The 16,770-nt window shown below is 35.0% G+C and overlaps 1 protein-coding gene across 1 annotated transcript in view; it reads right to left on the bottom strand.

Annotated features, from left to right (window-relative positions):
• Positions 1–16,770, bottom strand: part of LOC114645437 (spermatogenesis-associated protein 16-like) — a 92,744-nt gene that overhangs the window by 23,427 nt on the left and 52,547 nt on the right. The window contains exon 4 of the mRNA XM_028793292.2: positions 1,104–1,188. Within this exon, the coding sequence (XP_028649125.2) occupies positions 1,104–1,188 (85 nt within the window). The remainder of the gene's footprint in view (positions 1–1,103; positions 1,189–16,770) is intronic.

The raw sequence follows: 16,770 nt of genomic DNA, 5'->3' as shown, positions 1-16,770 counted from the left end.
GATTAATTTGTAGTTAAAGAGTTTCTTTTGTCATAAGTGATAAATACAGTTCACTGACATGGTAATTTGCCTGATTAATGATTGTAAATTGACAAGGCAACAGTTAATTATTACCAGCCTAAATATGTGAAGGCAGCACAGTGGCATTATGGTTAGAGCTGCTGCCTCACGGATCTAGTGTCCTGGGTTTGCATTCCCACACTTCGCCTATGCCTTCATGGAGTACTCCACTCGTCCCTGTGTGGTGTGTGTGTTTATTCTATGAGTATTCTGGTTTCCTCTCACATTCACAAAGAGATGCTTGCCAAATTGAGTAGGGAATATAAAATAACATTCTGTGGGAGTGTGCATGAATAAGCCTTGCAATGGACTTGGTGCCTGTCCAACTCTGCACTGGTGCTGCCAGGATAGGCTGCAGCCCTTCATGACCCTGACATGGTTTAATTTGGTTTGACAATGGTATGTAATTTTGCGACATGTGTTGTCTTTAACATGGAAAAGGATAAACCATTTAGAAGTGGAGGAACAATAAATTACACATAACAAATGGATAGCCCATTAAAATTGTATGAACTCTATTCATAATCTTATTAATCTTATTAAAATCAACACATATCTGGACTCTTTTTTTGAGAGTTTGTTTCATCCTCTGAGCCAAACTGAGCTGGTAGCACATGAGAAGCCAGTTGAAACATGCTATATTCAGGAAATGTCTAGTAGGGATGTCAGACTGCCTGGGATCTAGCCTAACTTAAGAATGTCTCGAGAATTGAATTTAAATTTTTGCAATATTAAACAACAATCATTAAAACATATATGAAAATATTTCAGGAATATTCTTTAGGAGAAAAGCAATCTGAAAAAAATCAACACAACAGCAGTTAAAAAAAAAAAAAAAGAAAAGAAAAGGGTTGACTGCTATGACACTTGTGATAATGTAAAATTTCAGCCAGTTCATTATAAATAGTTTACTGCTATGCAGTGCTCCCACTGATTGATATGCCAGGAGCAACCTCAGTCGGCAGTCTGTTAAGCAATAATCCTTCATTTGAGTTCTGATTGTGAGACAAGCCCCTCCTCGCTCGTGCATCATCAATTCTCACCTGCCAATACACTTTGATGAGCTTGCTTATATGCTGTTCGCTGCCTCCGGTCAGCCAGTACATGTAGTCAGCAATCATGGCACTCCTAATGACAGAGACAGAAAATGCAGACAGTGTAAGGCAGCCCTCCATCAAAATGCAATATCTTTCCGCAAGGATACACTGAAGGGAACACACTAATTCAACACAGAAAAACTTTACTCTCATTATAGCTTTTTGGCAAACCCCCCTCCACACATAGCGACTGAAAGATAAGGTGCTGAGAAATATGAAAGCCGAACTTAACCATTATCTTGAAAAATGTATACATTATTGTGAAAAAATCCTGAAATTATGTTCTTTTCAGGGTCTTTTCCTTTCCTTCTTGTACAATAAATGATTCGGCACAGTGTCCCAGAACAAGATGATTCTCAATCCCCACAATCTGCTCCATGTAACCAAACACATTTTTTAGTGTTTAAAGAAACATTAGGTTGTCATAAGAAATTATTGTTTTTGTCATTGTCTTGTTAAACAGTACATGGGAGAAAAGGCATCAGGAAACATTTGTCATAGTGGCAGCCATAGGAAAACAGGGACAGAATATTTATTATTATAATATAATAGTTTGAAAAAAATGGAATGATATTACATTTTTTAAATGATACTCAGTGTTGGCAAATATACACAATACCCTTAGGCAGCATACTGAAAAGGTCTTTGAGCAAGGATTTGAAACATAATACAGAAAAAAAAAATGCGATGCCTTGTGTAAGCATCTCATCGCATTTTTATGAAGCTGGTAGCCTGTTGATTTTAAAATGCAACTCCCATTCCTCCCAGCCTTACCTGATAAATGAAGCCGTTTCTTCAACTCTACAGAGCTGGCTCATACAAATTAGAGAACTAAGTCTGTATACACAGCTAATACGTTTCTAAGTGCATCAATCGCTAGCAAGGAGATTTATTTTTTGTTATCCTGTATTCAGGGTAATGAACATACACCTTAATCTCTCCTGAGCTATATGAAGAGGTGGGAAAGAGCTACTTTCAGGACAAGGAGGATGATTGCACCTTTTAGTAAAAGTGCTTCTTTTGAGGTACGCATATCAGAGGTTTAGAAAGCAAATTGGCAGTTTCTAAGAAAACTGCAAAAGGAAAAGTGGAATTTTCAATTCCCTGCAGCAAATGATAAGCTCTAGGTATAGTCAAGCTTCTCCTAATGTACCCCAAATAAATCCATATTCATTGTTCTCCTTTAATGTTACACCAATCCATGCAAAGCATTCCTATGATGTTCTCACATAGACAGTGCTGTTCACATAGCTGTTTACAAATTTATATTTAAAAGAAATTCCAGCACTGCAACTTTTGTGTAAACCTGGCCTTACTTCATTCTATTTTACAAACGTTGCGATTCAGTGAAATGAAATTAACACTGTAAAATGGTGATTAAATGTTGCAGTTGCCAAAAGTAGAAGCTATGCCAGGAAAATTAATGACAAAGCCAGATCTCTCAAAATATACAGTAATTATTGTGAATGACAGGAAGAGACTCTTTTGTCTTGTGCAATAGCCAACCTTTCCTTCTTCCATCACTTACCTATACAATATGTCAGTATACCTCTCTTAGAATATATTTAGATACTACAGAGCTTCTCTGTATCTACATGCTAATTGTTGCAGACATTATACAGCTCTTTACTGAGCATATAAATTAAGAACTCTACTGCCAATGGAGAATGCCATCAAGACAAATAATCAGATAATATGACAAGAAAAATTCAAGAATGTCAAATTAGACTTAACAGCAAAACCAGGGGGTACTGCATCATTTTTGTCCGAAACTCTAATATACACACAGCGTGTCCCCTGACATTGACACCAGCTTGCACAGAAGAATGCTTCCGACGTTAGGATGCCAATAATTGGGCTCAGGATAGATACGAAATCAATGAAATATAGGAATGTAAACTGTAGAAAGGTTTGAATGATTTGCATCAGGAGATGAAAGATAAGAAAGAACTCTTAACTAAATGCCTTGTGGTAAAGCTGAAAAAACACTTGGAAGAAATGGAACATAATGTAGAGAATACAACAAGCAAACCTGAGTTCCACTTGAGGATTTGAGCATTTTCCCAATCCACATTGAACAAATGGTGACAGCTGCCAATAGAAGAATAACTGACAAGTTTGTAGTGTGTGAAATGAGATTAAAAAAACAAAACTATCAGAATGATGGGACTAATATAAACTCTAGAATCTGGTAATCTAGTATAAATTGCAGAATTTATTTCTAAAATCTTAGGTGATGGCGCAGGATTGATAAATGTTTATAGCTTTCTTCAATGAGGACTAAAATTAAGTTCAGGAATAAAGAGAAATGAACTGAGTTAAGGACTACATAAAATGCATTCATTTCGGAAAATTGCTTTGCTGCTGTTTTATTTTGTTTCTGTATGTGTGTAACATCTGGCATTTTGTGACAGTTGTCTGTACAATGCATTTCAAATACGACTTTCAACTGCTGATATGATGGTTTTACAGGTATTTCTTTAAAAAACCCGCAGAGCCCCCTCAAACCCAACCAAAGTAGTCCACTCCTGACTTGTTTTAAAGTGCCACGTCTGAGTGTGAAGTAACACAAGCATATCCTGCTAGCCTCTATTTTTTTATGTATTTCAAAAGCACCAATTCTGAATATATAGTAATATGGGCGCTATATTCTATCTACAGTATGATGTTAGAACTGTAGATATGAGGTCTTTTAGGAGAACACTCCACAGTCAACTCCAGGAAAAAAAGTCTGCGTGATGAAACAAGCAGGATATCAGATTTATGAACTTTTGATAATTGGCTAGTGTATTGCTTCAAGAGTCAAGAAGTAAGATACTGTATATAAAGTCTGAAGATGAGCTAACTAGAATTGCCTTAATTTACTGCCAAGATTTCAAGTAACAGTAAGATACAGTAAGTGTCACCTGGAATCCACCTGGAATTCAATACATATTGAATGTGTTGCTGATCTTTGTCTGCTTTATAACTACAGTAATGGTATGGATTGCCACATTCTATTTGATTTTTTTGGCAACTAGGGGGCGTTGCCTGCCTGTGCTATGTACCAGCAACTTCACGTCTCTGCTGCTCGCGTATGTGGATTTCACTTTCACCAAACAACAAAACTTTTAATTCTCGCAGATAGGCCTCTTCATTAGGAAGAAACACTACTTTTCCCTGATGGCAACACGAATTAGATGATCTACAAGTCTCCGACTTAAAGTTTAAAGCCAAACAATATCTACAGATTTCTGTCATATCACCTATGTCCATATATTCGATCTCTTTTTGCTTTTACCTTTTCGTCAATATTGCATTGAATTTTGATTCCGTGTTTGGAATTACATCATGACAATGCAACGTATAACTGCCCGTGAGTGAATATTGTTTCTTTCTCTCTACACGAACCTGTGTCTGACAATAGTATTCACACAAATGAGAAATGATTGAACCGTGTGCGTGATTGTAAATGTTTTAGATGTGGGCAGGACTTTTCCAAATCTCTTTGCATAAGGTCTTGTCTCGCGGGTCTTGAAATTTTCTCTTGCGGGATTTCACTTTCACCAAACAACAAATCTTTTAATTCTCGCAGATACGCCTCTTCATTGGGAAGAAACACTACTTTTCTGATGTAGTCTCTGACTTAAAGTTTAAATCCGAACAATATTTTCGATCTCATTTTGCTGTTCCGTTATTTCACCAAGTAATAATTTGTGTTTGCGCTAATGCAATCTTTACTATCATTTTTTTTGAGACTTTCGAATTTTTGTACTTCCATTATCTCTAACCTGCTCTGCATGTGTATCGCGCCAACGTTTTTGAATTCTTTACGATGTTTTACTTTGTTATCTACTCTTTGTCTTTTATTTCCGGCCCCAGGCTCTTGGCACAAAGTCTCGTCTTGCGGGAGGTGACAGGTTCTCTCTGAGAAAGTCACGTCTCGTCTCTCTTCCCAAGATTTTTTTTATTATAATAGAGAGATATGTATAAAATGATATTTAGTAATTAAAACTTATTTAGCCTGTTTTCCTGTTTAATACAGAAACTATAGTGACAGCCATACCTGGGTGAAGTCTGATAATAGTTCCACGGTGCAAGTGCATTGAAACTATAAAATATATTCCTAAAGGACAGTAAGTGTACAAACAGATAAACTGTAGTAGTAACAGAAGTATATAACTGTGCATCTACAGGAAAAGAATTAGTGGATTTCACATAAAGGATTCATTTATGTCTGAAGGTGTGTCCCCAAAAGCATTTCCCATGATAAAACACCTTCCCAGAAAATCACACTCACAATGCCTTACAGTTTGATTAGACAAACTCAAAAGATAAAAAAATGCTACTTCACATCCAAAACAAGAACAATATTATATTTGAAGACAGCCAAATCCAGATATTTTTTTTATTTCTCTACTACAATCATGGGAAAAAAGGTTTGTATTTTACAATATCAGCCATCATGTGCAAAAGAAGGTATCAGATCAATCTTTTGTTCAGAATTGAGGTTCAGAGTAATTGTCCCACTCCCATATCTTCATTTCTCCAAAGAGTTATTGAGTTATTTTCTATAATTACAAATACGACTTTGGCTTCTAACATTTGTTGTTTTCAAACAGTAGCTAAATAACAAATTACTTCATAAATTACGAATTATTATGCATCTTTATGGCTGCTAATTTTTTTATTTAGTTTTTAATATTGTTAAGGTGATTGTTAACCTTACCCCACTATTACTGCTGCACAATTATGAAGATTTATAATTGTTGATATCGCATGTTAACTTTAAGCTCACCCCCAGTCAGGGGTGGGTATTATATGTGTTTGAAATTAATTTCATAACCAGAAGATTCAAAACACAACAAAATAATGCTAAATATTCAGGGTGCATCCACAATCTCGGATGAGGTAATAATGTTACACAAAATGAGTTCTGTGACATGCCCCTATAAAATGACTCTCCCATCATGGCAATGGGACCAGAAAATGCTGGCACATAAGATGATGCTGATAAGATGAACAAAATGGTGTTGCAGGAAAATATCATTAATAAAGTGTTGAAACACAACATACATGAAACCAAAGGATTCCTTGGTAACCAAAACACCACACACAATGTTGAAAGAAAATTGGGAGACTAAGAAACAAGCAGAAAAAAATTAAATTCTGAGTCCAATCATGACCAAAAGACCTTGATAAAGCCCCATGGCACTCTGAAATTCAAGCTGCAATAAACCCATTGCAAAACAGGAAAACTGCAGGCCCAGAGAGATATTTAGAATTGTAAAGTTTCCATCTCACTTATCATTATCATTAGCAATGTTTAATGAAGCTACATAAATTAAAATTCTACAAAAATAATTTAACCAAACACCAATTACTGTCTACATTACATAAGCCAATTTCACTTCTGAGTAATGATATTAAGATCCTGGTGAAAATTTCAGACAGAAAAAATGCTTGCCTCTCTAGTATCACAAGATCAAAACAGATTTATTAAAGACAAATTCTTAGTATTCAGTCTTTGCCATTATAAAATATTCTCCTACAGAAATTCAATTCCTAGAAGTCTTACTATTTGGGATACAGAAAAACCCTTGATATAATTGAATGGGAATACCTATTTTCAGTATTGCCTGAATTTGTGCCTTGCCCCTACATATGTGCATGGAATAAACTGCATTATACTAGTTCAGAAGCCTGCATAAATAATATTAGATTATTTCAAATTAGAAAGTGGAAACAAACAAGGGGTGCATTATAACCAGCTCTCTTTGAGACTGTTATAGAACTCCTTCTTTGCTGTGCATCTCTAACAGCAGTCAGAAACAAAACAGATCATATGGGAAGGGCTTGAACAGAAAACATAATAATTTTGCTGATGTGATTATGCTTTATACCTCAGCCCCATTCTCATCTTTACCATTACTAATACATTTTCAAGGAGAATTTCATAAGATCTCCAAATTCAAATGACAAAACATTTTTTGACATGAATTCTCTTGCATGGCAGACCAACGTTCGTAGTATAAATATCTGTAAATAATTATTACAGAAACTGTAAAGATACATTTAAACACAATTTCAGCATTATGATGGAAAACAAACAGACAAGATATTTATTAGATGGTACTGCTTTCATTTCGTTGGGTCAATCAATATTGTCAAACTGAACATCCCTCCAAGCTCCTAAATGTCTTTTAAAGCATTCTCATTAGACATGTATAAATGAAAGACCTGCGTGTGTGTGTGTGCATGTGTGTATATATGGAGCAGTCCACTCTGCTCACACTCAACCACAGCCACTAGATAGCGCATACATGCACTTTTTAATTTTTTTGGCACTTGCATGTACCTCAGTTCTCTCTATGAAAAACGTGTGTGTTCATGCACAGTCACAATTGGTGTGAATTCTACAGTAGATGTATAATCTTATAGAAGTGTGACTAGCACTTGTTGAGATGCCACATGCATGCACCTCACTTCTCATTCAACCCAAGCAGACAAACTCCGCTTTGTGGTACATGCACGTTGTATGTTCACACAGCGAGCTACCATACGTTTGCCTGGGACAGGTTCCAGCATTTTTCAGTCAATTTGTGCCACAGCAGCACTCGACTACACATCCATCTCAGGTAAGATAATGACTTGTCCCGGCCCACTTAACTGATACCTCTGAAAGTTCACCAATATTGTAAAACTGCTAGGGAGTCAAGACCACACACAGCTAGTATATATATATATATAGCAAATCCTTCTTTAGGAAGGTAGACTGAACTGTAACATAATTTGGAATTTAAAAATAGCCAAGCATAATAAAGATGATTCTACAGAGATCTAAAACTGAAGACAGTATGGCAATACTTACCATTTTGTTTTACTATTGAGGTACAAATATTTGGGCTGTAAAATATTAAATATTTAGGTCCACTTAAGTACACCCTTGTGTGGTTAGCCACAGAGAGAAAATCTTGCTCATACTCTTCTTTGTATGATTTGTTCTGTGCTCCAGTCAATACTAATCAATGTCAATTCACCAGCAATTAAGTGGTTCACCATTTACTGAAAGATACAGAACCAATGTAGGATACATTTTAAAGAAGAAAACCTCTCATCTGTTGCTCCTGTACATTATACTCACCTATGTTAACCTTCTTTAACCTATTCAGTATTTAACCTATGGAAGTCATTAGAGATTGCAAAATCTCTATATTGATTTTTTATTTGCATATTTTGAAGTATTATGCTCCAAATTTAACCTTCCAATAACACACTTTTTTCTTCTACATACAAATTACAAACTTCCTCAAAGGCAACCTACTTAGCTTCCCTCACCTTTCACCTACATCTAATCCTTGTAGTGATACTGGTTAGGTAAACAGCATCTCCAAAGTATATAAAAAATTTCAAGGAACATACCCCTTGGTGAATGATGGGAAAAGGATTTATCAATTAAAATTTCAGCCATTTGCTAAATACTTTTTGGTTCAGTATGTACAGATTACACCATCATTTGGCTAAAAGTGTCCATCATTCACAAAATTTTCATCAAAATTTGACTAAAATGTATGCAGGGCAAGAGCCAATCTCTGAGCACTGGCATCTTTGCATTGAGGGGCAGATGGGTAAATGGTCCCTCAAACCCCCAGCAAATGGTGATACTGTGCATTAAGTAACTGGCAAGCTCACATCAGTAAATAACTTATTATTAAAATAATTATAACAAACTCAACATCATCACAATCAGTTTTGTCCAGTATTCCATGATAAGCTAAATGCATTTCTTATCCAAAGAACAGAACTTTTTGGAGTTTGTTTCTATTGGAGCAGGCCCTTAGACCTTGCAGAATACTAAGCATACCTTGTGTGTGTACACGTGCAGCCTGAACCTTTTAGGTCCACCTTGTGGCTTGAATGCTAGAGCACATTTATGTGATACATTGATTCATTTTTTGCAAGGCAATTTAAGTTTGTATGATTGCTATTTTGGAGTAGTCACCATACAATTTATCACTTTGGCCTTTGAAGATAATTGGAGATTTATGAATATTCATTTGAGTTTTGATGTTGAGTATTTGATATTAATGTTGAAATTCATGTTTTAATACTCTTATTTGGTGGTTGTGCCTTTTGATAAGATAATATAATATGATCTTCAATTTACATGATTTTTTTTTGTCTATGGCTTTTTCTGATCTACATTTTATAATCACTGGTGTTTGGTAGCCTAACACATCGGCTATCTGATCTGGTTTTCCACAGCTCCTTCCATGCAGCTCCAATGATTTGTTTTTTGCCATGGCCACTGTCTGAACATTTATACCACTGGCTCTGTCTTGCACTGCTGCACTCATGTTCCACAACTCTGTGAGGAGATTCAAATCAGGATCCATACTGTACCCAGGACAATGGGTTCAAGCAAAGGAGCAGATCTTGTAAGTACCGCTCTTCAAGTGTTTGATTCGCTCTCTCTCTGTCTCACTCACTCACACACCCTTTGCACGGCTTCTCAGAATGTCTTTGCTGTTTCTGACTGTGTCTCTCTCCCTGGTCCATGTAGCCTCATCATAATTTTCATTATAAAAGTGGCATTTAATGTGAGTGTTTTCATCAAGTGCCTACTGTACATTGCTAGGTCAGTTGTTTTGAGAATTACTTACACTTGGGCCATTTTGGGCAAACATTATATTCTTAAGATAGCTTAAGAGCACTCCTAATGCCTTAACAGCAACACTTGGAGTAATGCCAAATATGATAAATGTTTGCTACGGAAAATCGGTTGTAGTATACTATGCCACACAAAGACTTATTTTACGTAACTGGAAGAATCTCAAGCCACCTCCCTGGGAAAAGGTTGCTTTATACTGTGTCAAATTAGAAAAAATATAATTCTTATTACAAGGAGCAGTTTACAGTTTTTTCAGAATTTGGCAAAAAACCTATTAATTTAATCCTCAAGTTAGCATGCAGAACCTGTGTTGGCCCTGTAAATTTCATTTGTTGTTTTTCCCTGTATAAAGAACCAATTTAGAAGAAGCTTATTTGTTGTATATCTCTCTTAGTCAGGAGGGGATTATGTTCTGAATTTCATGGACTGGCTTCAGGACATTTTATTATACTTTCAGTGTGGGTTACGTTTTGTTATTATGTTCTGTTTCTTAAAAAAACAAGACACCAACTTTGTTTTGCTTCTTCTCTATTTCTAAATGAATAATCCAGGTGTAGCTAAACTTGGCACCGTTTCTCGTATCATTAATAGTATGGTTCTAAAACAAATGGAAACCGGTCATTCAGCCCATTGAACCTTACTTCAGTTTACTAATTATTTTCAAAAATTATGAAGCCAAAATACAACACTCTCTGAAATCCTACTTCATATAAACTCCTGGGTAACTGGTTGCATGCATTTTCAAAATGCATGTACTGTATTTTTAAAATTTTGTATAAATAAATATTTAATTGTCGTTATCATTTTAAAGACCTCATTAAATAGAACATTTTCACCATGAGTACACACATTTGTCAGCAAATTATTTGGCAAGTCTTTTCATATCATCACACTGTAAGTATGCACATGTGTCTGGTTTATTATTATGCTACTTTCATTAAATTTTATCTCCACTAAGAAGTTTAAGTATATAACAACACAACTTGCTATTTTACTAGAGCGGTGTTTCCCAACCTTTTTTTTCTGTGGTGGCACATGTTTTACTAAAACATTTTAACTAAATATATCCCAAGGCACGCCACTATTCTACTAACCACAAAAAAACATTATATCTTATACACGCCCTCACGTGTCTGAAAGGGCAGGAGAAGCTGGTAAAAAAGCAGCTCTGAGATCAGCGTTCACAGACACGGCACTTAGTGAGCACTTTGGGTGCATCCTCAGATGCTTTTTCCCTTTGCCTGCCCCTCCCTCCCTCACAGGCAATTCGTATGCATGCCCACTGTCCACCGGCCCTCTGTGACTTGCTGGTGACCACCCACCTAGACTGTAGCAGGTAGGACACATGTCCAAATTGCTCTAAGTGCTGTGTCTGCAACATAGCGATCATGAAGCTGCCTTTAGATCATCTTCTCCAGGTAGTCCTGTCCTCCACAGGCAGATCTCGATCACCGGAGAAGCTTGTTCCTCTCTAGTTTAGACCCATGTGTGCTACACTATTATGTCCATGGCACACTTGGGAAGTTCTCATGGTGCACCACCATGCTGTGGTACACTGCTTGAAAAGCACTGTACTACAGCATAAGGTAGGCTATTAAAATTATACAAACTGCGTTGTTTAGTCGATGCTTTTTCTGACAATTTAATTGGCAATTAAATTTTTTTAAGTTAGTCAACAGACCAAATGTATGATTTTTTTTTCCTCATGGATGTAGTGAGGAGTCAAGTAAAATGACACCTTTTATTGGCTAACTAAAAACGATTACAATATGCAAGCTTTCGAAGCAACAAGAAAGCATTGTTTACAGTTTATCTTATTACACCATTCTTAGACTTGTGAAAATTTTCTGCTTGTATACTTAGTTCTGTTTTCATAAACATTTTAAATAGTTTTTTCATATACTGCTGTGTACCTGTTGATGACATTTAAAGCTGGTAGCAGCAATGTTAGAATGGTATCAAAAATTGATTGGTATTTACCAGTTTGAATGCACAATGTTGGAATTTTTCATTCACACCTCATTTCTTATTTACAAAATGAATCTCAAGGAAAACAGAATGCTAAATAATAAAAAGTGACAATTGCAGACTAAATATTACTTAAAACTAATTTAATCATAAAGATTTCTACAACTTTATTCCTTTTAGAAGCCTGAAAAATAGTTTAGATCCATTATTAATAAAAGTGCATTTTAAAGTGAAATGTAAATGCTCATACTTAGCTCCCTGTTTAGACATTGCTTTTTGGCTTTTATTTTTGCCCATTTTCTTTTTTTTTTTTAATTGGATATAGACACAAGCCATTTTGAAAGTGAACATGATTTTAAATATGTTTATTTAAATTTACTGTAGCAAAGTCAAAAAACAGCAGTCTGTATACAGTAACACTTCAGTACATCTCTGGTTTGAAATGAGAGTTTGGCTTGTACAATTTGATTTTTTGCGGCTGCATTTTATTCTTGTGGAATTCTTTCAGAGAAAATGCTAATTGCGATATGAATGGAAGGCCCAGCTAGTTGGAAATAATTCTATTTTTTTCTGCACCATAAATATCACTCCTCACACCTTCCTCAAAAACTAAACTTAAAAGTAATTTCTGGAACAACTTCAAGTTTTCTTAATAATGAAAAATCCAAACAGCAGAATTCATTTTAGTGTGGATAAAAGATTTGATAGAGCATTAATTTCGGCATATCCATTTTTAATAATAATAATACATTTTATTTATTTGTAGGCGCCTTTCTAAACACTCAAGGACACTGAACAATAGACAAAACACAGATTATAAACAATAAGTAAAATAGAAAAGTTAAAATCAGACAGAGCAATTGTAATCAAAGAGAAAAAGCAGTCTTAAACAAATGAGTTTTAAGTTTAGATTTGAAAAGTGAAAATGATTCAGTATTTCTAAGCTTTGGTGGTATTCATAAATTTAATGGTAAATTCATGATCAAAAACACTGCAGATAAGTAAGGAGACCTGGGTTTGCTTCCCATGTCTTCCCTGCGTCTCTTCGTGTCTGCGTGGGTTTCCTCCGGGTGCTCTGGTTTCCTCCCATAGTCCAAAGACATGCAGGTTAAGTGCATTGGCGATCCTAAATTGTCCCTAGTGTGTACTTGGTGTATGGATGTGTGTGTGTGTGTGTGTGCCCTGCGGTTGGCTGGCGCCCCGCCTGGGGTTTGTTCCTGCCTTGCGCCCTGTGCTGGCTGGGATTGGCTCCAGCAGACCCCGTGATCCTGTGTTAGGATATAGCGGGTTGGAGAATGACTGACTGACTGATACTACAGACGATGTGTTTTCATATAAAATGCCACAACTGAAATTTATTATGTACACTTTGTTTTTTGGTTACAGCTGCATAGACTCCAAGTTGCTTGCAGTTTTCTATGTGTTTGTTTTAGTGCTTTTGCTTAAATTCGGAGTCCAATCAAAATGGACTTAATATTAGTTGCCAAGTTGGATTTTACAGCTTATATTAAGCAATTATTAAGCAATGTATAGTATTTCTTCGCAGCATGTTGCATGTTTTACTTGTTATCTTTGTGACCTCATTACCCAGTCCATCCGTATCTGTGACTATCGATATTCTGGGTTTATGGTGGTCATGCCAGTTGCGGGCAACTTGAGGATCACCCACACAGTCCTCAATAGTGCTGGAATAGTTCCAGTCTCACATAATTTAAGATTGTGTTAAGAGAGATTGAAAATAAATGGGTGGATATTTTCTAAATCCATGGTTTTGATTTGCTCTTGTCCATCAGTATAGATTATTTCAGCAAACTAAAACAAATTAACCTTATCAGACAGATGCATAATCGACCATCATAGTATTATTAAAATAAATGTGTTATTATATACTCATTTATAAAGAAAAAAAAATATGTGAACAGTTTTCAGTAAAAAAAGGATCAAAACTAGACACAAAGTTTCTATTTTTATATCAAAATTTAATAACTGTAACTCAGTATTAGATATACACTAGTAGAAATACCCACATGTAAAAAAAGTGCTGCATTTCTGTTAAGAATTGGGAATAAAAAAACAGAAAATGTTATCATTAAGAACGTGTATTAGTGTTGGCACAAGAAGGTGACCTTGCCCTTCTTCCTGGAAGAATAACACTTGACAGGGATGGTAAAAGAAATAGATGGCAATTGGGTCTGTTGCTGTCATTCACTTATACCCTTTCTTGCTGTTTTGTATTGCTTTGTCTTCTCATAATTATAAAATTTTAATCACAACAAACACACTTCAAAAATTTTTCATAAACTATATATATTTTTTAATTTATTTCAGCTTGTCCATTCGACAGACATAAAATATAAATAATGTTTATTTTCCATTCTGGAGCAAACAACACACTTGTGAGTGAGAAAAGCATTGATTCATTCAGGTATTCTCCTTATATTTACAGTTTGGTCCGGTGCTTGATTATGTCCATTACAAAGCTGAATTTCACTGCAAATTGCAGACTTTTAAACTTAAATGAAGTGTCAGTTGATATAATACATATCCAAGGAAAGAAATACATTGTCCTGGCTGTTCTAGTCTCCTCAGATCATGAGAATTTTTAATTAATCGAATTTTACATTTTGGGGACATTTAATATGTAAATTTTTTGATGAATGGAAATGTTATAGAAGTACTGAAACATATAAACAGTCAAACACTGTTAGGCAGAGAGCAGTGTCTTCATCAATTGTCTTAGCATCAATAAATTTGCAGTTTTTGAAACCCTGAAAATTTAGTGTACTTCACTTTGTCAGTGATAGAGGAGACTGACATTATGATAAATTCATATGAGGTATTTTCATTAAATAAGATGTCATAGCATGAAGTAAAGCAATATGAGATGAAAAAAATGTTTTATTTCATAATAATTTATTAAAAAATATTTTCATGTTCAGATTCAGAACTTCATGAAATACGCAACCAAAATCAAATCTTTCCATACTTCAAAATCTCAACTTGTCATGTCATATAAGCAGCTTTGAATGTCATTAAGCTGTCACTCTATTAATTCATCATAAACATACTTAAATCCAACTAAAAGCACATACTATGTAAATAAATATATATCTCAGTCAATATTTATTTTAGCAACCAAAATATACAGTATGAACCAATTTTGTACTATGTAATTTCAAAACTTTTTAGAAAAGAATGTTTTAGTGAATATATGGTACTTGCAAATGTCACTAATCTGTTTCAGGTACTCTTGGAAAAACCTAAGAATGAAATGGAAAATTGTGATAATAAAGATAATCAAGCATTAAAAACATTTTCAAGTGTTTAAATAAAATGAGGTAACTTTCCCCATTTTGTTTTCTAAATCACTACTCTTGTTCATTATACTTTCCCGCACAGAAAAATCCTTCTGCACTGATTTAGCAGTACAGACACTATTGTTGGGGATCTCATTTCAACTGCAACTCTACCACCAGCCTGTTTAGAGTGGATGGATTGCCACAGTTTTTGCAGGTCATTGCACTGCCTGCACTATGCATCCTGATACATAGTAGATACTGTACGTCCTGGTAACTGCTTTAGGGCTTCGTTTTTCCCTTTTTTAAATACTATATACATTTTTGCATTATTTTAGCTCTGCACTATTCGTGCTCATGAGCTCAAGAAAGCATCATCCCTCTCATGCCTTCATGCATGTATTCTTTTTCTATTTCGGAAATGAAAAACATTATTCAAATTCAATATCTGCAATGCAGTATCTGATTAGAAAAGTGAGTATCAGGCTACCACTTAAATTACTACGCTTCAATGATTGTCTATAATTTCACAACATAATACAATTATGGCTGAAAAATTATGTATGCATGAGTCAATATTTGAATGAAATGAATTTGCAAGCCTTAATGTGCATCATACAAGGAATGGTAACCAAAAAGAGGCAATTTTTCACTTAACAGAACAGAACCAAACATAATTTTAATGCCATTTAAAATCCTGTCACGACACTGGTGCAACACACATTCACAGTGCTATAAAAAGAACTTATCAATAATGTAAATTGATCACTTAATCCCTTTTCTCAGAGCCTCCAGTAAAGGAGTAATAAAAGTCAATAACTCTATTACATGAAAGCTCCATATTGAGTGACAAAATGGTAAGGAGGTGATGTCTGAGAGTCTCTGAAAATGGTTAAGAATGTCAAAAACATTTCCCATTCAGCTATTGCTGCTGATGTTTCTACCATTCCCTTAAAAAAATAAATCACTTTTATGTCAGACGTGGTACTCAATATGACAAAGTTAAATTCAATGTGCAATAAGGGAGTTCAGTCAATTTTAAATTCTTGTTATTTCTGTTATTCGTGCCACATGGGGGTGCAGAACAGTAAGATATACTGTATGTTGAATGAAGTTCTGGAGAAACTTGAGGCTTGAGAACCAGTTCTAAACAAGGTAGCTTGTATCAAGATAATAACTGAAGACCAGCAGTGGGTTCAGATTGCGATTGTGAACTTAAAAATTTCACTAGGAGGGATAGGTGTAGATGTTTCTTAGAATGTAACACTTATTAACCACAATAAAAAAAAATGGACAATAGAGACTTAGAGGATATTTCTAGGGGACAGAATCTGATTAGAACAGAAATACAGTAACTTACCTAGTTATGGGTTGTGTTCTTTACCAAATACAGTAATGTTTTGTGTTGTAAAACACTTTGCAGAGTGTTTACTATATGGTAGATATTGGGATAGATTTTGCTGGGAGTTTTCTATTGCTTGTTTACTTTTTTTTCCACTTTTTAATGCGCTGTTAACAGAATGTTTAGTTGGCTCTCTTAAGCATTCAGGTCCAGAATTGGAAATTTTTATCTTAATGTTACCTATCTAGTCCAAGATGTTGTGCACAGACCTGTATAATTCCCATGAAAGCAAATATAGTTCTTGTCCTTATTGTGGCAATATTTTCAATAATATAAAAATATATATTAAGTATCTAA

The sequence above is a fragment of the Erpetoichthys calabaricus genome, chromosome 2, assembly GCF_900747795.2.
Source record: "Erpetoichthys calabaricus chromosome 2, fErpCal1.3, whole genome shotgun sequence".
NCBI lineage: Eukaryota > Metazoa > Chordata > Cladistia > Polypteriformes > Polypteridae > Erpetoichthys > Erpetoichthys calabaricus.
This window is presented reverse-complemented; position numbering and strand designations above follow the sequence as displayed.